Raw genomic sequence first — 23,311 nt, 5'->3', positions numbered from 1 at the left:
TTTGATTTAAATATGTGGTCACGTTATATTTCTTTGGACAATGCTGAACTGGATGTTAGAGCCGAAGGAGACACTGGACAAACTAGAAAATAAGTTGCAGAAGAGGGAAGAGGACTTTGTAGTGTTGCAACAGAGAAGTTGTAGGGGAAGTTTTATGCATTTATTTGTTTTAAGAAGACATTATCAACAGGTTCAAATGCTAGACAGGTGCCTAGGAAGATCAGTAACAGTAAAAATAAGCCATTGAGTTTTTGCCCAGGTAAAGAAATGGACAGGACAGAGGCATGTGATCAGTGCTAAGGCAAGTGAGCAGATAGCTACTCTCAAGAAATAGCAGAGAGAAGAAAAATAACAGAGCAATAACAAAGAGTATAGCAGGTTTGAGACGATTTTATTTTATCAACACAGAAGAGATCTGGATATGTTTGTAGACAGAAAGAAAGGAACAACTAAAAACACAGTGGACAGAAGAAATAATGGGTGAACATGAACCTGTAACTGGGGTTTCTACAGGGGTCGCCACAAGAGATAAGTAAAGCTAAAGTTATCAAGAGAGAGAATTCATGACTGCTTATTTTATATTTATATTTCCATTAAGTCATATGGGCATGGCATTTGTCTTGAAGGGAAAAGAGGGGAATATAAAGAAATTATTATCTGGGAAAGAAAACCAGAGGAAGAACCTGGACCATGTTCAACCCCTGGCTTTGGCCTTGCTCTTTGGAAGTGTTGTGGATTCCATTTGGTCACTTATGTAGCCATATGTATTTCCCTTTCATGACACTGGTACCTTCAGTCGTGGCTTTAAGATTATAAAAATGATTCATTTAGATTATTTCATCAGAAAAAATAATATATTATGATTTTTCTGTGTAAGTTTTGCTTTTTAAACATTATTTTAAAATCCACTTATTTTTCTTTTTAGGTCTTAGAGTTGGTAAAAGCCTGCTTTATTAAGAAGAGAATACCTAGCTCTATTCACTGATAAAGACAATACTTGTTTCACATTGCATTAGTCCTCATATACAATGCATCATATGTACGGATCTGAAATGTGCTCATCCATGTGCCTTACTTTGAATGGCCTCTTGTTCCAAGCCGCCGAGTCGTCAAGAGGGGAAATTTTTGACGAATTGTCTAAAAAGAAAGTCAATTGCTTTAGTTTTTAGAAAGTGTGTGTTTCTGTTGCAAGCCTCTCATATTCAATTAATTCTAGAAAGCAAATGTTGAACTTTGAGTAAATATTTAGTCTGGAAAAAATAATATCATACACATATTGATACATAATGACACCTCAGCAAAGGGAGGGAGGTGCTTTTTTGATGACATTGTTCTACTGCCCTTTTCTCAATGTCCAAAGCAGATCATACCAATATCTGCTCTTGCTTGATGTTACTGCCAAAGCAATTATTACTTCATGTATGTGCTTTGTGGGAAGATTTGGGTTTCTTTATAGTAATTCTTTGCAGAGATTTACCCACAATTAAGTATCTACCTCCAACCCTGAAAGGACATGGAAATTTTCTTTGCCTTGCCAGATCTTCAAAGCCGTGTTTGAAACTTTTTCTTTTCTACGTTCCTTTCTCTAAATTGCCTAAAAGTTACCATTTGATTAAAGAACAAAAATCTCTTCTACATAAAACAGGGCTTTTAACCTGAATCTTAGGAGATCCATACATGATCTTCTAAAGGCTCCATGGCAAACTCTGTGTATTAATATGTGTTAATTTCTTGGGGACTGGCTCTGTAGTTTTTATCAGATTCTCAAGGTGTTTTATGGCTCCCCAAACAGTTAAGAATGACTGCCATAAGGGGCACTAATAAAATATTAAAGCTAAAATGCAGCCTCCTCATTTTACAGAATGAGTGAACTGAGTTTTGAGGAAGTTTAGTGCTTTTCAGGTCTCGCAACAAATTAGAGTCTAGGCTAGCACCTAAATCACTGGATTACCATGCCCTTATCACACTGTCTCCTGTAAACGATAGGTTTTCAAAATAAATTAATAAATTATTTTACTTAAAAAAAAACCTGGGAAGCCAGACCATAGTAATCATTATTTTCTAGACAACGAGTCCCTCTACAGGTTAGAATTTGGATTTCAGTTTATAAGAGATGCAATATTTGAGATCTAAACTTCTTACAATTTTTCTGGGATATCCTTGGTTCTTAGATAATAGAGCAAGACAAGAATCTCAAAGAACAAGGCTCTCCCAAGAGATTGATATTGTTTCCTGATTCTTAAAATGAGATCAATATATGTAAGTAGAGTAATGTCAGCTATATAGGTTCCCATCCTAACCACACAGGTTGGGTAAAAAGGAATGTTTTTAAATGAGAGAAATTTAACCAATCCCATCACGACATCTTGGAGTTTGGAGTGTAAATATACTTAGAACAAATGGAGAATTAGGAGAACTATTTATGAAATAGAATAAACACAGTCACCAATTACATTAACAAGATACTTGTCACCTCCACTTAATTCTGCTTCTCAATACAGGCCATACCATACTCTTCAATGTATCCATCTTTGAAAGGAAATATTATTGCTCAAATACAGCTTCCTTTAAGATCACATTAAATCTTCTAATAGCCAGGGTTCTAATATTCAAAGCATATAGTAATTCAAGGTAAAACAAATAGTAGGTAACATCTAGGTTAAACATACAATAGTTCCAAAAACAGCCAAGAGATTTCATTTACAAAACAGATTCTTAATATTCTATAAGAAAATTTGAACAGATAAGTTTGTTTCCATACTGTCTGCCTGACATGACTTCAGTTGTAAGGTAGTATAGCCAATATGTGTTATTTACCTTTCCAAAGGTGGCTGCACAGGCTGGCTCCAGTTTCTCTTTCCGGCAGAAATCTAAATAGTGTGCATAAAGGATGCACCGTGGTAAGCAAACTCCTTCACATACAATGTAATTCTCTTCAAGCCTAAGAAAAAGGGCAAAGAATTAGGTCAAACCTTTTCTTTATTTCTTCTTTCCTTTCCCCTCTCACGTTGATTTAATGCTCCTTTTGAATACAGACTCTATACAAATGAGTTCTTGAGCAGACATGAGTAGACTTCTTTTATTCTGGATAATATTTAAAATATGATCATAAGGATTAAAGTTAGAAGAGCAAGAACCCCAATGAACACCTGCTAGTGCAGTTAAAATACCATGGCTAAGACAAAACCACTCCTGTGTGGTCCACATCCCAATGAATAGGTCGTACTTCTGTGTAAGTCTTCCCTGTTCAACACGCTTTGCTCTGTGCTAATCAAATATGAATAGTGAAATTGAAGGTGATGGTTTTTAAAAATAACATTCTCAACACTAAACATTCTCTTACTTCTGTGTAAGTCTTCCCTGTTCATCACACTTTGCTCTGTGCTAATCAAATATGAATAGTGAAATTGAAGGTGATGGTTTTTAAAAATAACATTCTCAACACTAAAGGGCTGCCAGGCTTCAGGTTGGCAAATGTCTATAATCTCTTACTTTCTTTCACAAACTAGTTCCAAACACTGAATAGTTAGGGAAGCATGGTGATACATTTATTTGCAAAATACATAAGAGTAAATTAACTTCACTTAAGTTCGAAATGGTACCGATCTATTTCTATCTCTACACTTTTTACTGTAATCAGTACTTACAATTATCTAAAAGATCCTGTACACTTGAAACATACTGTTATTCTCTATAGATGCCTCCAAACATGACATATCAATTCAGCTCCATATTATAAACATAATTATATAAACTTTGAAAATTTAGAAGTAATTCCATTTAATTTGGATGCCTGCAATTGCACACAATTTATATAAATGTAATAAAATATATTTAAGTCTTATAAATATCTGAACAGCAATCAGAACATCAGAAGTTGTAGATTCTACTCTCAATTTTTCTAACCTTTCTGTAGATGATATTGGCTAAAATTTACTTATACTCTTTTTATGTAGAGTAAAATCATAATTACTACTATACAAGAGCAATGCAATATAGAATATGCATTCAGACTAAAATTGAGTGAAACTCTTCTAAACTCTTTAGATCTCTGATTTAACACGTTCCCAAGGTGCATGAGATAAAAGCTACAGGACGTGTTTCCTAAGCAGGTAAAATATCAGACATCCATTGTTCTATGACAAAGGAAAAAAATGAATCAAAACCCAATAAAATTTGCATACATAAAACCAAACACCTAGTTGATGGTGAAAATTGAAGTTAGGCAGATTTTTCACTTTAATTTTTCAATTCTACAGTTTAATATCCCCGCTATAATCTATAACCTTAAGGAAAAAATTATCAGAAGGTAAATAACTCACCTAGGCTATTTTTTTTTAAATTATGTAACACTTTTTTAAGAGAGAGTATGGAGAATTCAAACAAAATGACAACATTTTATAGTTTCAAAAAATATGAAAATTACTGAGAAATATTCAACTATTTAAAACTATATTTTAATGACACGTATATAATGCCCACTTTTTCACCTGGCTATTTTGATGGTGTAGGCATTATTTTTGTCTTCAAAATACTGAAAAATCCTATACATAAGTATAATGTTAACTTTGGGTATAACTTTTTTCTTTAATTGTAATGCATTTACATTTATAAAATAAAAACCTAAGTTTGTTTCCATTCATTCAAGTTGAACTGAATAATGCAAGTGATCATTCAAAAGACCTTCATAATATATCTGAAGTCAAAACCTTTTAGCTCCAATTATCCTAAAAAAAATAGTGTGTCCTAAATATTTCAGATAATTAGCTCAACTATTTACTGCTCTAGTAGATTCTTAACCAGTAAACGTGATATCAACTTCAATAGTTAAACCATAATTTTAGAAAGATATTTAGTTTATATTTCAAATATTTGAAAGTTAAGGATATAATTACAAAAATTTACTACATGCAAATTGTAATTCAGTGTTTAAATAAGATGTGCTACTTTTTTTAAGATACTGTTTTTTCTACTGTATTTTTCTAAGATTTAGATCACACTTTACATATAAACAGATCATGTAACATCAGCAAGTAGACATTTTTACTTATTTGCGTCTTATTTGGAATTTGGAAGGAAATTTATAGTTCTATTTCTTCACACTACATAGAGAAGTATAATATTATGTTTTTACTTTAAATTTCCTCTTCCTTTTAGAATATTATAAAATGTACTGTATATGTAGAGAGCCTACTGATAAACTCTTGGTTTTTAAAGATTTTCCACAAAATCCAATTAGTGATATTTCACTGTAATAAATCATATGTGAAAGGTAGTTGAACATTTATTTAAGTTAATAGCGTCATCTTAACTGATTTTTCTATGTCTTCTAGTTCAAACACATTTCATCTTATGGCCAATACACAATTTTGAATTTGCCCTCTACGGATAAAGGCACCGTTAAGATCCTTCCTCCTTTTAAGTTGTTTTTAAGAATCATGTTTTATAAACATAAAAATAACAAATATATAAGGACTGAATTGATTGCATGTTAAGCAAATAAGTAATAAAAAATTCATTATTGCTTACATTAGAAGAAATTATAGTTTTAGTCAATAATGAACAGAGTGATGGTTTTTATTTGTATTGCAGATCATTTTTCACCAGTACCAGAGTATGTCTCTATACCAAATATTCAGTGAAAACAATTTTTGGATGAATTTCTAATCGGTCTTTTAAACTTCTCCAAGAAAGTCTGAGGGAGAAGCAAATTGAGAAAAGCAAAGAATCTGAATATACTGACTTTAAAAATTCAACAGGTGCTTAAGGGTATCCTTGGGCGAGTCTTACCACTGCAGGGTGAGCTGAGTCTGCTTCTTTTTATCCTTCATAATCTGCGTGATGGTTTTCTTCTGAGAGAGGTGTGGATCGGTTGCTTTGGTTTTGCTGTCTTGATTGTCCGCAACCTCTTCTTCAGAGGAAAAGTTACCATTGCTTAAATGCATTTCTGATTGCAAGTTGAAAAGATGATAAAGAAAATCAGAATATACAATCAATTAATTAGCCTCTAAATGTATCTTGGCGTCAAACAGGGTGGCCTATGGGGTTCAGAGGAGAGCTATGCAAAATCCTTTCGACTTAATTTCTATTTAACAATCATTTTCCTAGGGGAAATATACGCGCGTTTGCGGTATGTTTCTTTTTATTATCGGATGCCCTGTAAAAAATACATCCGCGTCCCAATCACGTCCCGGGAGGGGGCAGAGCACTCACCGGCTTTAACTCCCACCGGCAGCTCCGGGTCGTCCCCTTTCTCCCCGCTGCCCAGCGCACCCCCGGGCTGCGCTTCAGCCGCCAGGTACACCCTTTCTTCGGGGAAAACGAGCAAACCCTTGCTCAGGAGCTGCACACAACACTCCTCCTGGACTTCGGGGGAAACCTGGGGAGAAGCCTGCACCTGCAGGAAGGCGTCTTCCAGCTCCGGGACCTTGGCCATCCTCCTGGCCACGGAGACTCGGGCACCCGCCGCTCGACCGGCTCCCAGCGGAGCCCCGAGGCCGAGGCGGGGCGGGGCGGGGCGGGGCGGGGCTGGGGACCCGGGGCCGCTGGGGCGGGGACGGAGGCTGCGGCTCGGGATCCCCCGGGCGTCGCGGAGAAGGAAGGCCGCGCACAGGTACGGCTCGGACAGCCCTGGGAACTGGGTGGGCCGAGGCGGGACTGACTCTCTCCACCTGTCTGCCATCCTGGCAGATGCTCAGCTTGGAACTCACTTCCTCACCTGCGCTCGTCGAGCCTGAGCAATGGAGTCCCATTTCCCACATCTCCTTTCCCCTCTTTCCTCCTTTTCTCTCATCTGGCCCTGGGACCGAGCACTCTTTCCACACCCAAAGCTCCCAGAAAGAACCAAGGCTGCTTCCGCGGACAGCCTTGACTCTGCAGGCCCAGGCCAGGAGAGGAGGACCCCAGAGCACCGCTCAGTCTTTGCACAACATGTCCTCGGTTGATTTATTCCTAGAGTAATCCTAGGGGGTGGTGAGGGCCCTTCTCAGTGACTTGGGACAGACGCCATCGCATCCCACAAGTGTCCAGAGGGCCCTGCTCCCGGGGCGCAGAATGCCGGGCCTCTCTGTCCTCCAGGATCTGGCCCTGAGCTTGGAGGAAAAGATGCATTCACTCCCTACACGTTTTGTAATTTAAACGCGTCCCTGACGATCTTCACCTCTTATACCTAGTAGTAGTGCAATGGACGTTTGTTGAAATGAAAAATGAAAGAAATCGCCGTATTTCATTTCCAATCCAAACTGGCAAGAAAGTCATGTGGTTGAAAATATCTTGTTCTCTAAGAAGAAGTCAATAGACTTGGGGTCTCTGTTGCCTGACTGCCACATAATCCTTCATTCCTTTCACCTTCTGTTCTTTTGACAGATAATGCCCTGTGCTTGCTATCTATATGCTTAGTGCTCTCCAGAAAGAGCAAGAATCCTGCTTTGGTTCACATCGCCTCACCACAACCTGCAACCTGTCACCCTCATTTGGAGCCTTAGAAAGATAAATCACCCTTGAAGTTTAATTTAATATTAAACTATATTACATCAAAATATAGCATAGAAAAAACAAAATGGGACCCAAGGTGATAGATGGCTGGAGGGTGGATTTTGGGGAGGAGTAATACAATCTAAGAGCATTAACTTGCCTAGGTGGCCAAGATTATGAGTGTATTTGACCCTTACCCATTTTTTTTAGCACCACTTACGGGAAAGGCACCACCTTTCTGTCAAAGGTTTTCTCCTTAGCTGTACCTCCAGAAGCTGGGTCCAGGCTAGGGCTATCCACCCATCCAGGCACCCAAAGTTCTGAGGCTATACCACCACCTCTTCCCACAACCTTGCAAATCAATCTCCTCTACCCAGTCCCCCCCACCCCCAAAGCCTGAGAGTTTTCTCAGTCCATGGGGCTTAGCTCTACAATACTAAACTTTAGAATCTTCCTTCTTTACAGAGACACCCTCAGACTCATTTTGTAAAGGAAGTCGTAGTGGTTAACTGTACACAAGAGACTGCCCACTTATATCACATAATCAGAAGAAAAACATTCAGGAAAATTACTGGGATTTAAAAAAAATTTTTTTAATAGCACTCGATATCCAGGTTGATTGTGTATGTAAGTCATACAGACACTAAGTGAATATCTGGCACTTATCCAGAACTGATCAGTGAAAACACAAACCATTTAAGGCTCTAAATGAACTTTTTGCCTTAATTTTAAGTAAACTCTCTGCCTAACAAAATAACATGTAAGTTCTTTGTACTACTGGTCAGAGATAGAAATCTGAAAGACTTACAATAAGTAAAGAAATTTAACTAGTAATAAAAACACTTCCAACATATAAAAGCCTAGGACAAGATGGTGGCAATGCTGAGTTATACCAAATGTTTAAAAAAGAGTTAATGCCAATCCCTCTCAAACTTATGTGATGCAGTAAAAGTGGTGTTGTGAGCAGGGGAAAAACAACTTCTATCATCCTAAATTGCCATCTGTGATAATTATAATTTGATCTCATGAGAACAATGTTTTAGAGACATAATAGTGATAAGCAAGTCACAAAAACCTAGGCAGGAAAATAGGTAAATATAGAGAATGATCTTTTAAAATAGTGATTCTAAACATTTTGGTTTTTATATTCCCATTAAGAAATTTGTGTAAGCCATAGATTCTCTCCCCAGAAGAAGAAAAACACACACATACACTCACATACAAAATTCTGCATGCAATTTGACAGATCCCAAAAAAAGAATATCTAAAACAGTTTATTCTGTTTGAAGAAAATAACACAACGATATACAAAACAGGAGATGCTTGGAAGTTCCCAGATGACATTACCTTCCTGACTGGAGGCACCACATTAAAGGGGAAAGGAATTTGGAGTCCGATACATTAGCATTCATTCTCTTTGTGACTCTGCGCACTTAACCTTTCTGTTTCTTTCTCTCTAAATTGGAAAAAAAAATAGTACGTCATCTGTAGCAGACTCATGCGTGCTTGCCCAGATCCTCTTGGATCCCCCTCACATTTTCAAACCACCCTTTCTCCAGCTTCAACTTCCTTTTGTTTCCAGTAACCAGCTCCACCACGAACACCACCTGAAAGCAACTGAGACTCTTCTTTGGAGGAGCTGCCCTTGGCTCCTGGACCACCGTTGCCCACAGGTAGAGCGAGCAAGCACCTCAGTGTTTATACATCCCCTGGGTAGCCCTTAGCCAATGACTGATGATTAAGGAGAATAAAAGTCCAGCTCATTAACCTCATGGTAGATAAACCTGAGTTGCAGTTTACAATCCAGAGCTCCTCTGTAGGATCAGGCTGAAGCATTCTCTCCTGGATAATTCCTGGAATCCCACCCTTGTCTGGCTACTTCCCCTTCTCTGTCCTGCTATCCCTACTCCTTTACCTGTTTCTCCTAGAAACACTTTCTTAAAAATCACATTTGTGATGACTGCTTGACTCATGTTCTGCTGACATAAGACACCACATTATAGCGCTGATGTAAGAATTAAATAAAACATTATAGGGCTTCCCTGGTGCTGCAGTGGTTGAGAGTCTGCCTGCCGATGCAGGGGACACGGGTTCGTGCCCCGGTCCGGGAAGATCCCACATGCCGCGGAGCGGCTGGGCCCATGAGCCATGGCCGCTGAGCCTGTGCGTCCAGAGCCTGCGCTCCGCAATGGGAGAGGCCACAACAGCGAGAGGCCCATGTACCCCCCCCCCAAAAAAAAAAGCATTATAAAAATCCCTAATACAGTGCCTGGAACAGTAAGCATTCAATAAAAGGTACCTAATATTTTTATTCTGAAACTTTAGATTGCTTTCGGTGCTCATAGTCAAAAAAAAGAAAATTTTTCTTTCATTGCAGAATGATTCTGAGAAACATCTTCCTCCTTGTCTAGACTCTTTCTGAGTGTAGTATGATCTGCAGTGACCATATATTATGAAACTTTCTTCTGTGAAAGTTCATACCTCACCTAATTTTTTTTATGTTCACCAAGATTACTTTTTAAATATAGAAACTACTTATTTTACATTTTTCCTTTAGGTAAAAAATATCATGTTGCTACATTCAAATAAAAGTAAGATCAGTTGTGAACCTAACAACAGATCCCCCAAATACATGAAGCAAATACTGATTTTGCAAAGATGCTAAGACCATTCAATGAAAAGAAAATTGCCTTTTCAACAAATGTTGCTGAAACAACTGGATATCCACATGCAAAAGAAAACCTTTCCACATGAATCTGAAACTTTTCTTCACACTATGTACAAAAATTAACTCAAAATGGATGAGACCTAAATATAAGAGCTAAAACTGTACAACTCTTTTTATTTATTTTATTTTTAAAATATTTATTTATTTATTTATTTTGACTATGCTGGATCTTAGTTGTGGGATCTTTTTGTTGTGGCATGCCAACTCTTAGTTGCAGTATGCATGTGGGATCTACTTCCCCGACCAGGGATCGAACCCAGGCCCCCTGCATTGGGAGTGCAGAGTCGTACTCACTCGACCACAGGGAAGTCCCTAAAACTGTACAACTCTTAAAAGGAAACCTAAGTATAAACCTTCATGACCTGAGACTAAGCAAATATTTCTTAAATATGACACCAAAAGCACAGCAACAAGCAAAAAAGATAAATTGAACTCCACTAAAATGTGTGCATCAAAGAACACTAACAAGAAAGTGAAAAGGAAACACCCAGAATGGCAGAACACTTAAAAATCATTTGCCTGATAAGGGTCTAGAATCCAAAATATATAAAGAGTTGTTATAATTCATCAAAAGATAGCAGCCCAATCTATAAATGGACCAAAGATTTGAATAGACATTCTCCAAAGAAGATAAACAAATGTTCCATAAGCCCATGAAAAGATGCTCAATATCATTTTTCTTAGGGAAATGCAAATCAAAACCACAATGAAATAGCACTTTACTCCCACTAGGATGGTTATAATTTTTTAAAAGGAAAATGAAAATAAAATGTGGAGACATTGGAAGTCTCATACATTGCTGATGAGCATGTAGAATGCAGTCACTGTGGAAAACAGTTTGGCAGTTCCTCAAATAATTAAACGTGGAGCTACTATATGACCCAGTAATTCCATTCCAAGATATTTACCTAGGAGAATTGAAAACATATGTTCCCATCAAAGCTTGAATACAACTGTTTATAGCATAATTATGCATAATAGTCAAAGCAGATACAACCCAATGTCCATCACTGTTGAGTAGATTAATAAACTGTGGTATATTCATAAAAAGGAATATTATTCAACTATAAAAAATAAAGAAGAACTGATATATGCTACAATATGGGTGAAACTTGAAAATATAATGGTAAGTGAATGAAGTCAAATATAAAGGCCACATATTGTATGAGTCCATCCATATGAAATGTGCAGAATAAGCAAATCCATAAAGACAGAAAGTAAATTAGTGATTGTGAGAGGCTGGAGGTGGGAGTAACAGGAAGTGACTGCTTAATGAATATGGAGTTTCTTTTTTGGGTAATGAAAACGTTCTGGAATTAGTGGTGATGGTTGCACAACATTGTGAATATGCTAAAAGCCACTGAATCGTACACTTCAAAATGGTTAAAATGGTGGATTTTATCTCAATAAAGAAAAAATATTTAAATAGGCAAGTTCAGGTTATAAGGATATCTTACCAGATAAGAATGACTACTTAGTCCAAGACTTTGCTATGAAGAAAATTTACAAAGTTTGGACAAACTTCCCAGGCTTATTCTTAAAATTTGAGCTATTAGTTTTGCAATTTTCCTATAAATTTCAGCTAATTATGTCTACATTCCTTCTTCAAGTCTAATTTCTTCCTCCTTCAATCTTGAGTGCCATGTTATTTTTTCCTTCCTTCCCTCCTTTCTCCCTCCCCCTCTTCCACCCCTTTCTTCCTTGCTCTTACTGCATGTAGGATGAGAAAGAAGTACTAGAAAACAAAGAACAAAGAGGAGATGAAGAAAAAGGATCAAGAAATGTTGAGAGGATTGAGGGAGTCAATAAAAATAAAGATGAAATATGTCCAGTTGGTTAGAATTGAGTTGATGGCTCCAGTTTAGATGCAGGCAGAACCATTTTTTTCCCATAACTGCAAAGCAATGTAAAACGTCAGTTAATTTGGGGAAAAGCCAGGAAAACGGGCTTCAAGGAAGCTATAGCTGGATTCCATCCGGGCAGTGATCAGGACCAGGAAAGGGAACGTGCCCTTGGAAATGGGATAAATGGCAGGTATTAATGTTATTTAAAGGGAGGATCAACATTGCCTGGTGACAAATGGACAAGTCTTGCATGAAAAAGAAAAGATACTTCCCGGGTTGCGGTTTTTAGGAACTATGAAATAAAACAAAATAAAATAAAATAATTGCTATGTAAAATAATCACTCAGCTCCTTGCTTGACACTGAGCCAGAACTCACTGTAGCCATTGCCAAACACAGTTACCAGACAATTTCATGAATAACAGTTACCTCTTTTACCACCATCATTCCAAAGATAGACAGAGACTTTAGCCTGAACTGAAGTCAAGAGCTAATAACTCAGTCCTGAAGCAGAAGTGACTCTGCTGAGAGAGTGCTGCTCAACCCCATTCAGGTGTCTAGACATTTCATCAGATTTTCCTAAGGGCTGTAATAAGATACTCTTCTTGCCTTGTAGCTCTCCATACTATAGACCCTGCTGAGTGACTGATGCTAATATGTTTATTTCTTATTTGATATGTTGTTTAGAAAAGTAAAAATGCCAGGATAGAGAGTACATATGTGCATGTTATGTTACTCACTTTATTTTTCTCTAGATCAAAACTGCTTCAAAACAAAATTTAAAAAGCAGGGTAAATCTTATCTTTAGTAAAATTTTGACCTCTGGTTGTTTATAAATAAAAGATATTTATATAATTCTAGGGGTGCATATATACATGTAAAATATATTAAAGCTTGAGAAATATATATATATTTATTACAAAGTTACTGTTAAAAATGGAGAGAGAGTATATTTCAAATATTTGAATATTCACTTATTTAGTTAAAATAAAATCACTCTACTCTTATTGAAAGTTACTTTGTTCAACCTTAATATCCAGTGTCTCCGGTAACCTTTATCCTTCACATGTAAATAATCACTTACTTCTCTCTCCATTTCAAATACAAGATAGTCTAACAGTCTTTTTTTAATATAAGACCAATTGTATGTTTGCAACAGTGAAGAAAATAGATTAGATTAGTCCATATATAATAGTAAATTATGTACTACTTTATGTGTATTTGAGAATTACTTCTTACATAGTGTTGTAATAAATACATATAGTAAAAAGGAAAAATATAACATGCAAATCAAATATTAGATGTATATGTTAAACCATAGCTGGTACATAGTAGATACCTACAAATATTTATTACAGAAACGAATGGGAAGTGGTAGCAGTTCTCCAACTTCTCTTCATTCACAAATAAATAAGACATGATTTCTCTCTTTCAATATTCTCAGTGAATTGGAGGAGGCAGACAAATTAGAATATAACAAGATAAATACTATAATGGTTACATGCACAAAGTGCTCTAAGAGCACAAAGGCAAGAGTGACCATCTCAGGCAAGGGCAGCCTCAGTCCAAGGAGGACAGTCAGAAAGCTTCACAGAGAACATCTGAACTAATTTTGAAGGATTGGTATGCATTCACAGGTGGAAGACAGAATAGAATGTATAGAGGCACAAAGGCAAGAAAGGGCTAGTTGGTGGAGTCAGTAGTTGGGTGTAGCTGGAGAATAAGGAGCATCATGGGACACGGAGGATCATGAATTGAGGTCAGATCTTGAAGGGTCTTGTTCAAGCTAAGAAATGTATAACTAAAAACAACAAGTCACGTTGAGAGATTTTAGGGAGAAAAGTATAAAGCATGAGTGAATTGTGGATGAGGAAGGTTAGGAAGACCAAGTGATAAAACAAAGGCTTAGACTAGAGCAACGGCAGTGAAAATGGAAAAGGAAGGAGTGATTCAAGAACATATTGAGGACGCACACATGGTGATGGTGACAAATTTTTACAGTATTGGCTCCTAATGATTCATGCATTCTCCAGTCATACTTTTGGGTAATTCCTTACTATGTTGACTCTGAACTTGTCTATTAGCAAACATGCAAGCAGAGGCTTGAAAAGACTTATGCACTGGGCTCCACTTCTGTTGCTGATGCTGGAAACCCTGATATACCACCATGTGGCCAAGGCCAGGCTAGCTTGCTGGAGACATGTCAGACCCATCACTCCAGCTGCCACCCAGAATTAATTAATAGCAAGAACCAACTGCCAGACACATGAGTGATTTAAATGAAGCCATTGTAAAGTAACCAGCCTCCAGCTGACTTGCCAGTGGATGCAGCTTCATGAGTGAGTCTCAGTGAAGCCCAGTCCAGCTGAGCTCAACCCAAATTGCTGACCCATAAAATTATGCACAAATAAATGATTGTGGCTTTAAGCCAGTAAAGTATGGGGTGGTTTGTTACACATCAAAAACTCACTGATTGAGTGATGTATTGGTTATAGCCTTGCATATCACAAAAAGTTGGTTGAACTTTGAGACACTGAAGTAGCAGTAGTTCGTGGGAAAAGCAATTTGGCAAGTATGTGTAGAGCAATTTTTTATTTTTTGTTTTTCATGGGGTTTTTGTTTTGTGTTTGTTTTTTTTTTTTAGATGAGGAAGAATAGAACTCAAAGGTGAGGGAGATTTTTGAATAATAAAACCTACTTCAAAGGGTTCAAATAAAGATCAAATGCAACAATATACACAAAAACACCAAATGAAAAATAACTGTTACCTTATACATCTGTATATATGCAGACTATATGTAGTTTATTTTTTACTTGACTTTTTAAGAGATTCACACTAGTGGGTATACACACACACAGATCTACATCTGTATCCCATTTTTGGGAGAAACAACATGGAGTGCCCAGTACACTCTAAAACAGCTCTCTCTAAAGTTTCTGGCTACAGGTAGAATGTAATTTTTGTAGGCACATCTCTTTTTCTATCCCCAAACCCAGCAAATTATGCACTTGCTTCTTCAAAATAAAGAGTCCACACAGAGTCACACTCTGTGGGTATAAACAGAACAAGATCTTCCAAGTGTGAACACTAAAACCTCTGAATAAATTAAGCATGTTTGAGGGCTAAGCAAACTCTATTCATTTTCAAACTTTTTAGTTACAGTATTATATTTACCACACAGTGGCCTTGGTGCTGAAGTAACTATTATCTCAGATAAATAATTTATGTAAAAAGATATGCTATTTAATCAACACTTAATTTCAAAACATAATGTGTAGTGTATAAGATGAAGACAGTATAGTGTCCCAAGGCAAAAGAAATAAAAGCAAAAATAAACAAATGGGACCTAATCAAACTTAAAAGCTTTTGCACAGCCAAGGAAACCATAAACAAAATGAAAAGACAACCTACAGAATGGGAGAAAATATTTACAAATGACGTGACCATCAAGGGCTTAATTTCCAAAATTTAGCAACATCTCATACAGCTCAATAACAAAATACAAACAACCCAATCAAAAAACATGGGCAGAAAACCTAAACAGACATTTAATTTCTTCAAAGAAGATACACAGATGGCCAACAGGCACATGAAAAGATGCTCAACATTGCTAATTATTGGAGAAATGCAAATCAAAACTACAAGGAGGTATCACCTCATGCCAGTTAGAATAGCCATTATCAAAACGTCTACAAATAATGAGGGTGGAGTCAAGATGGCGGTGTGGGAAGATATTGAGTTAGTGTCTCCCTGCAACTAAGGCGCCTGATGGCCATTGGTGGGGGACCCTGACACCCAAGGAGATGGGAGGAACCCCCAAGAGAACCAGTAGGATGTGCGGGGACAGAGTGGGGGAGGAGAAGTGGAGGCCAGACAGGATCAGCATCCCTGAGGCCAGGGAGATCAGGAGAGGTAGGTGGGAGGGGCCCTCCAGAAGGAGTGGGAAAGGAGCAGAGGGAAATCTCCTGGCCCACTCACCTCAGGGAGCCTGCAGAGCTCCCAGGCCAGCCCCCTGCCCTCCAAGTTCCCCTCCTCCCCCTGGGTGCATTGGTCCTGGGGGCACAGGAAGAAGGACAAGGGGAGAACAGGAGAGGCAGGTGGGAGGGGCCCTCTGGGACAGGAGAAGCAGGAGGAGCAGGAGAGGAGGGCGTTTGCCCCGCCCACTCAAGCCCAGGAAGCCTGCTGGACTCCCAGGTGAGGTCCCCTGCCCTCTGAGACCTGGGGTGGGGGGCATGTTTGGGCCCCTTCTGTTCCTTGAGCCTAAGCGCCACCCCCCACAGCCCCCAAGGCCTTTTCCAGTCCTGTGGGTCCTGAGTACTGGCCCCGCCCACTGCCCAAACCTTTCCCTTGCTGAGGCCCTGCACTCCACAGCCAAGGCTTTTTCCCTGTTTTTCTTTTTTTTCCTCTTTTCCCTCCTCCTTTTTTTTTTTACTACTGTGGTACTATTGTACCTTCCAGTTGTTGATTCATCTATATTTTTATATTCTTTACAACATATCTGTTAGTTTCCTAGTCTAATTTTATTTTTTACTTTGTTATTGTTCTCTCTCTTTTTTTTTTTTTTGCCACCACACATGGCTTGCAGGATCTTGGTTCATGAGCTGGCGGTCAGGCCAAAGCTCCTGTGGTGGGAGCTCCATGTTGGAACCACTGGACTAACAGAGAACCTCAGACCCCAGGGAATATTCATTGGAGTGAGGTCTCACGGAGGTCCTCATCTCAGCGCCAAGACCCAGCTCTACCAAACAGCCTACAAACTACAGCATTGGAAGCCTCAGGACAAACAACCAGTAAGACAGGAACACAATCCCACTCCAAAAAAAAAAAAAAAAATGAGATGGCAAAAAAATATGTCACCAATGAAGGAGCAACATAAAAACCTACAAAACCAAATAAATGAAGGGGAAATAGGCAATCTACCTGAAAAAGAATTCAGAGTAATTACAGTAAAGATTACCCAGAATCTCAGAAATAGAATGGAGGCACAGGTTGAGAAAATACAAGAAATGTTTAACAAAGATCTAGAAGAACTAATGAACAAACAAACAGAGATGAACTACACAATAACTGAAATGAAAAATACACTAGAAGGAATCAATAATAGAATAACTGAGGCAGAAGAACGAATAAGTGAGCTGGAAGACAAAATGGTGGAAATAAGTGCCGAGGAGCAGGATAAAGATAAAAGAATGAAAAGAATTGAAGACAATCTCAGAGACCTCTGGGACAGCACTAAACACACTAACATTTGAATTATAGGGGTCCCAGAAGAAGAAGAGAAAAAGAAAGGGTCTGAGAAAATATTTGAAGAGATTATAGTCAAACATTTCCCTAACATGAGAAAGGAAAGAGTCACCCAACTCCAGGAAGCACAGAGAGTCCCATACAGGATAAATCTAGGAAAAACACACCAAGACACTTATTAATCAAACAAAAATTAAATTCAAAGAAAAAATATTAAAAGCAACAAGGGAAAAACAAAAAATAACATGTAAAGGAATCCCCATAAGGTTATCAGCTGATTTTTCAGCAGAAACTCTGCAGGCCAGAAGGGAGAGGCAGGATATACTTTAAGTGATGAAAGAGGAAAACCTACAACCAAGATGACTCTGTCCAGCAAGGATCTCATTCAGATTCAATGGAGAAATCAAAAGCTTTTCAGACAAGCAAAAGCTAAGAAAATTCAGCACCACCAAACCAGCTTTAAAACAAATGCTAAAGAAACTTCTCTAGGTGGGAAACACAAGAGAAGAAAAATACCCACAAATAAAACCCCAAAACAATTAATAAAATGGTAATAGGAACATATATATCGATAATAACCTTGAATGTAAATGGATAAAATGCCCCAACCAAAAGACACAGACTGGCTGAATGGATACAAAAACAAGACCCATATATATGCTATCTACAAGAGACCCAATTCAGACTTAGGGACACATACAGACTGTAGGTGGAGGGATGGAAAATGATATTCCATGCAAATGGAAATCAGAAGAAAGCTGGAGTAGCAATACTGGTATCAGATAAAATAGACTTTAAAATAAAGACTATTACAAGAGACAAAGAAGGACACTACATAATGATCAAAGGATCAATCCAAGAAGAAGATATAACAATTATAAATGTTTATGCACCCAACATAGGAGCACCTCAATACATAAGGCAAATGCTAACAACCATGAAAGGAGAAATCAACAGTAACACAATAATAGTAGTGGACTTTAACACCCCACTTACACCAATGGACAGATCATCCAAACAGAAAATAAATAAGGAAACACAAGCTTTAAATGACACAACAGACCAGATAGATTTAATTGATATTTATAGAACATTCCACCCAAAATCGGCAGAATACACTTTCTTCTCAAGTGCACAGGGATCATGCTCCAGGATAGATCACATCTTGGGTCAAAAATCAAGCTTTGGTAAATTTAAGAAAATTGAAATCATATCAAGTATCTTTTCTGACAGTAATGCTATGAGATTGGAAATCAATTACAGGGAAAAAACTGTAAAAAAGACAAGTAGGGCTTCCCTGGTGGCGCAGTGGTTGAGAGTCCACCTGCCGATACAGGGGACACGGGTTCATGCCCCGGTCTGGGAAGATCCCACATGCCACGGAGCGGCTGGGCCCGTGAGCCATGGCCGCTGAGCCTGCGCATCCGCTCCACAACGGGAGAGGCCACAACAGTGAGAGGCCCGTGTACCGAAAAAAAAAAAAAAAAAAACTAGAAAAGAAGAACAAAGAAAACCCAAAGTCAGTAGAAGGAAAGAAATCATAAAAATTAGAGCAGAAATAAATGAAATAGAAACGAAGAAAACAATAGCAAAGATCAATAAAACTAACAGTTGATTTTTTGAGAAGATAAACAAAATTGATAAACCATTAGCCAGACTTATCAAGAAAAAAGGGAGAGGACACAAATCAATAAAATTAGAAAAGAAAAAGGAGAAATCACAACTGACACTGCAGAAATACAAAGGATTATAAGAGACTACTACAAATAAGTGTATGCCAATAAAATGGACAACCATGAAGAAATGGACAAATTCTTGGAAAGGTATGATTTTCCAAAACTAAACCAGGAAGAATGAAAAAATATAAACAGACCTATCACAAGTAATGAAATTGAGACTGTAATTAAAAATCTTCCAACAAACAAAAGTCCAGGACCAGATGACTTCACAGGTGAATTCTATCAAACATTTAGAGAAGAGCTAACACCCATCCTTCTCAAACTCTTCCAAAAAACTACAGAGGGAGAAACACTCCCAAATTCATTCTATGAAGCCACCATCACCCTGATACCAAAACCAGAAAAAAAAAATCACAAAAAAAGAAAATTATAGACCAATATCACTGATGAACATAGATGCAAAAATCCTGAACAAAATACCAGCAAACAGAAACCAGAAACACATTAAAAGGATCCTACACCATGATCAAGTGGGATTTATCCCAGGGATGCGAGGATTCTTCAATATACGCAAATCAATCAATGTGATACACCACATTAACAAATTAAGGAATAAAAACCATATGATCTTCTCAATAGATACAGAAAAAGCTTTTAACAAAATTAAACACCAATTTATGAAAAAAACTCTCCAGAAAATGGGCATAGAGGGAAGCTACCTCAACATAATAAAGGCCCTATATGACAAACCCACAGCAAGCATCATACTCAATGGTGAAAAACTGAAAGCATTTCTACTAAGATCAGGAACAAGACAAGGATGTCCACTCTCACCACTCTTATTCAACATAGTTTTGAAGTCCTAGTCACAGAAATCAGAGAAGTAAAAGAAATAAAGGAATACAAATTGGAGAAGAAGAAGTAAAACTATCACTGTGGATGACATGATACTATACATAGAAAATCTTAAATATGCCACCAGAAAACTACTAGAACTAATCAATGAATTTGGTAAGGTTGCAGGATACCAAATTACTGCACAGAAATTTCTGGCATTCCTATAAATCAACAATGAAAAATCAGAAAGAGAAAGTAAAGAAACAATCTCAGTTACTGCAACAAAAAGAATAAAATACCTAGGAATAAACCTGCCTAAGGAGGCAAAAGACTTGTACTCAGAAACCTATAAAACATTGATGAAAGAAATCAAAGATGATATAAACAGATGGAGAAACATACCATGTTCTTGGATTGGAAGAATCAATATTGTGAAAATCATTATACTACCCAAAGCAATCTACAGATTCAATACAATCCCTATCAAACTATCAATGGCATTCTTCACAGAATTAGAACAAAAAGTTTTACAGTTTGTATGGAAACATAAAAGACCCCGAATAGCCAAAGCAATCTTGAGAAAGAAAAACGGAGTTGGAGGAATCAGGCTCCCCGACTTCAAACTATACCACAAAGCTACAGTAATCAAGACAGTATGGCACAAAAACAGAAATATAGATCAATGGTACAGGATAGAATGCCCAGAGATAAACCCACGCACATATGGTCACCTAATTTACAACAAGGGAGGCAAGAACATACAATGGAGAAAGGACAGCCTCTTCAATAAGTGGTGCTGGGAAAACTGGACAGCTACATGCAAAAGAATGAAATTAGAACACCACCTAACACACACACAAAAATAAACTCCAAATGGATTAAAGACTTAAATGTAAAACCAGACACTATAAAACTCTTAAAGGGAAAACATAGGAAAAACACCCTTTGACATAAACCACAGCAAGATCTTTTTTGACCCACCTCCTAGAGTAACAGAAATAAAAACAAAAATAAACAAATGGGACTTAATCAAACTTAAAAGCTTTTGCACAGCAAAGGAAACCATAAACAAGACCAAAAGACAACCCTCAGAATGGGAGAAAATATTTGCAAATGAAACAACAGACAAAGGATTAATCTCCAAAATATACAAACAGCTCATGGAGCTCAATATCAAAAAAAAAAAAAAAAAAAGAAAAGTTCAATTAAGAAATGGGCAGAAGTCCTAAATAGACATTTCACCAAGGAAGACATACAGATGGCCAAGAGGCACATGAAAAGATGCTCAATCTCTAATTATTAGAGAAATGCAAATCAAAACTACAATGAGGTATCACCTCATGCCGGACAGAATGGCTATTATAAAAAATCTAGGGCTTCCCTGGTGGCGCAGTGGTTGAGAGTCCGCCTGCCAATGCAGGGGACGTGGGTTCGTGCCCCGGTCTGGGAAGATCCCACATGCCGCGGAGCAGCCGGGCCCGTGAGCCATGGCCGCTGAGCCTGCGCGTCCGGAGCCTGTGCTCTGCAACGGGAGAGGCCACAACAGTGAGAGGCCTGCATACCGCAAAATAAAAAAAAAAAATCTAGAAATAATAAATGCTGGAAAGTGTGTGGTGAAAAGGGGACCCTCCTGCACTGTTGGTGGTAATGTAAATTGATACAACCACTATGGAAAACACTATGGAGGTTCCTTAAAAAACTAAAAATAGAACTACCAAATGACCCAGCAATCCCACTATTGGGCATATACCCTGAGAAAACAATAATTCAAAAAGAGTCATGTACCACAATGTTCACTGCAGCACTATTTATAATAGCCAGGACATGGAAGCAACCTAAGTGTCCATCAACAGATGAATGGATAAAGAAGATGTGGCACATATATACAATGGAGTACTACTCAGCCATAAAAAGAAACAAAACTGAGTTATTTGTAGTGAGGTGGATGGATCTAGAGACTGTCATACAGAGTGAAGTAAATCAGAAAGAGAGAAACAAATACTGTATTCTAACACATATATATGAAATCTAAAAAAAAAAAAATGGTACTGATGAACCTAGTTGCAGGGCAGGAATAAACATGTAGACATAGAAAATGGACCTGAGGACAAGGGTGGGAGAGGGAAGCTGGGGCGAAGTGAGAGTAGCATTGACACGTATACACTACCAAATATAAAATAGTTAGCTAGTGGGAAGCAGCAGCATAGCACAGGGAGATCAGTTCGGTGCTTTGCAATGGCCTAGAGGGCTGGGATAGGGAGGATGGGAGGGAGGCTCAAGAGGGAGGGGATATGGGGACATGTGTATGCATATGGCTGATTCACTTTGGTGTACAACAGAAACTAACACAGTATTGTGAAGTAATTATACTCCAATAAAGATCTATTAAAAAAAAAGTCTACAAAAAATAAATACCAAAAAGCGTCTGGAGAAAAGGGAAACCTCTTACACTGTTGGTGGGAATGTAGATTGGTGAAGCCACTGTGGAGAACAGTATGGAGGTTCCTTAAAAACTAAAAACTAAAAACAGAGTTACCATATGAACGAGTAACCCCACTCTTGGGCGTATATCCAGAAAAGATGAAAATTCTAATTTGAAAAGATACATACACCCCAATGTTCATAGCAGCACTATTACTAATAGCCAAGACATAGAAGCAACCTAAGCATCCATTAACAGATGACTGGATAAAGAACATGTGGTGTGTGTGTGTATGTATATATATATATATATATATATATATATATATATATATATTTCTGGTGGAATATTACTCAGCCATAAAAAAGAATGAAATAATGCCATTTGCAGCAATATGGAGGGACCTAGTTATGATCATGTAAGTGAAATAAGTCAAGCAGAGAAAGACAAATATCACATGATATCACTTATATGTAGAATCTTAAAAAAATGATTCAAATGAGCTTATTTACAAAACAGAAAAAGACTCACAGACACAGAATACAAACTTATGGTTATCAAAGGGGAAAAGGGGGAAGAGATAAATTAGGATTTGGGGTTAACAGATAGACACCACTATATATAAAATAAATAAACAAGGACCTACTGTATAGCACAGGGAGCTATATTCAATATCTTGTAGTAAACTATATGGAAAATAATCTGAAAAAGAATATATATATATATATATATATATATGAATCACTTTGCTGTACACCTGAAACTAACACAATATTGTGAATCAACTATAGTTTAATTTTAAAAAAACAACAAAAAAGATAAAGACAGGAAACCGCTTCATGTAATACCAGTGTTTACTTGGGAGAAATGGGCAAAACCAGAAATGCTTTTTAGTCCTAATATCCCCATCATAACAAGGCCAATAATTAAAGTTAAAAGATGTGCATTGTAGGTATGAATTTTCAGTCATGTTGTATCTACTGTCATGGACAATTTAGAAGAAATTAGATGATCTAATTTAAGGCAGCACACATTATTTATCATAATTTTGTCCTTACCTTTTTTTAAGTCAATAGCTGGCTCT

At 37.6% G+C, this 23,311-nt stretch overlaps 1 protein-coding gene across 1 annotated transcript in view; it reads right to left on the bottom strand.

Moving 5' to 3' along the window:
- Window positions 1-6,436, bottom strand: part of RFX6 (regulatory factor X6) — a 55,578-nt gene extending 49,142 nt beyond the window's left edge. Inside the window, exons 1-4 of the mRNA XM_030853610.2 lie at window positions 6,214-6,436; window positions 5,791-5,947; window positions 2,818-2,941; window positions 1,076-1,137 (exon numbers count right to left, since the gene is read on the bottom strand). Of these exons, the coding sequence (XP_030709470.2) occupies window positions 1,076-1,137; window positions 2,818-2,941; window positions 5,791-5,947; window positions 6,214-6,436 (566 nt within the window). The remainder of the gene's footprint in view (window positions 1-1,075; window positions 1,138-2,817; window positions 2,942-5,790; window positions 5,948-6,213) is intronic.
- Between the last annotated feature and the right edge of the window lie 16,875 nt (window positions 6,437-23,311).

This window comes from Globicephala melas, chromosome 14, assembly GCF_963455315.2.
Source record: "Globicephala melas chromosome 14, mGloMel1.2, whole genome shotgun sequence".
Taxonomy (NCBI): Eukaryota; Metazoa; Chordata; class Mammalia; order Artiodactyla; family Delphinidae; genus Globicephala; species Globicephala melas.
The sequence above is the reverse complement of the archived record's forward strand: the minus strand, read 5'-3'. Positions and strand labels throughout refer to the sequence as shown.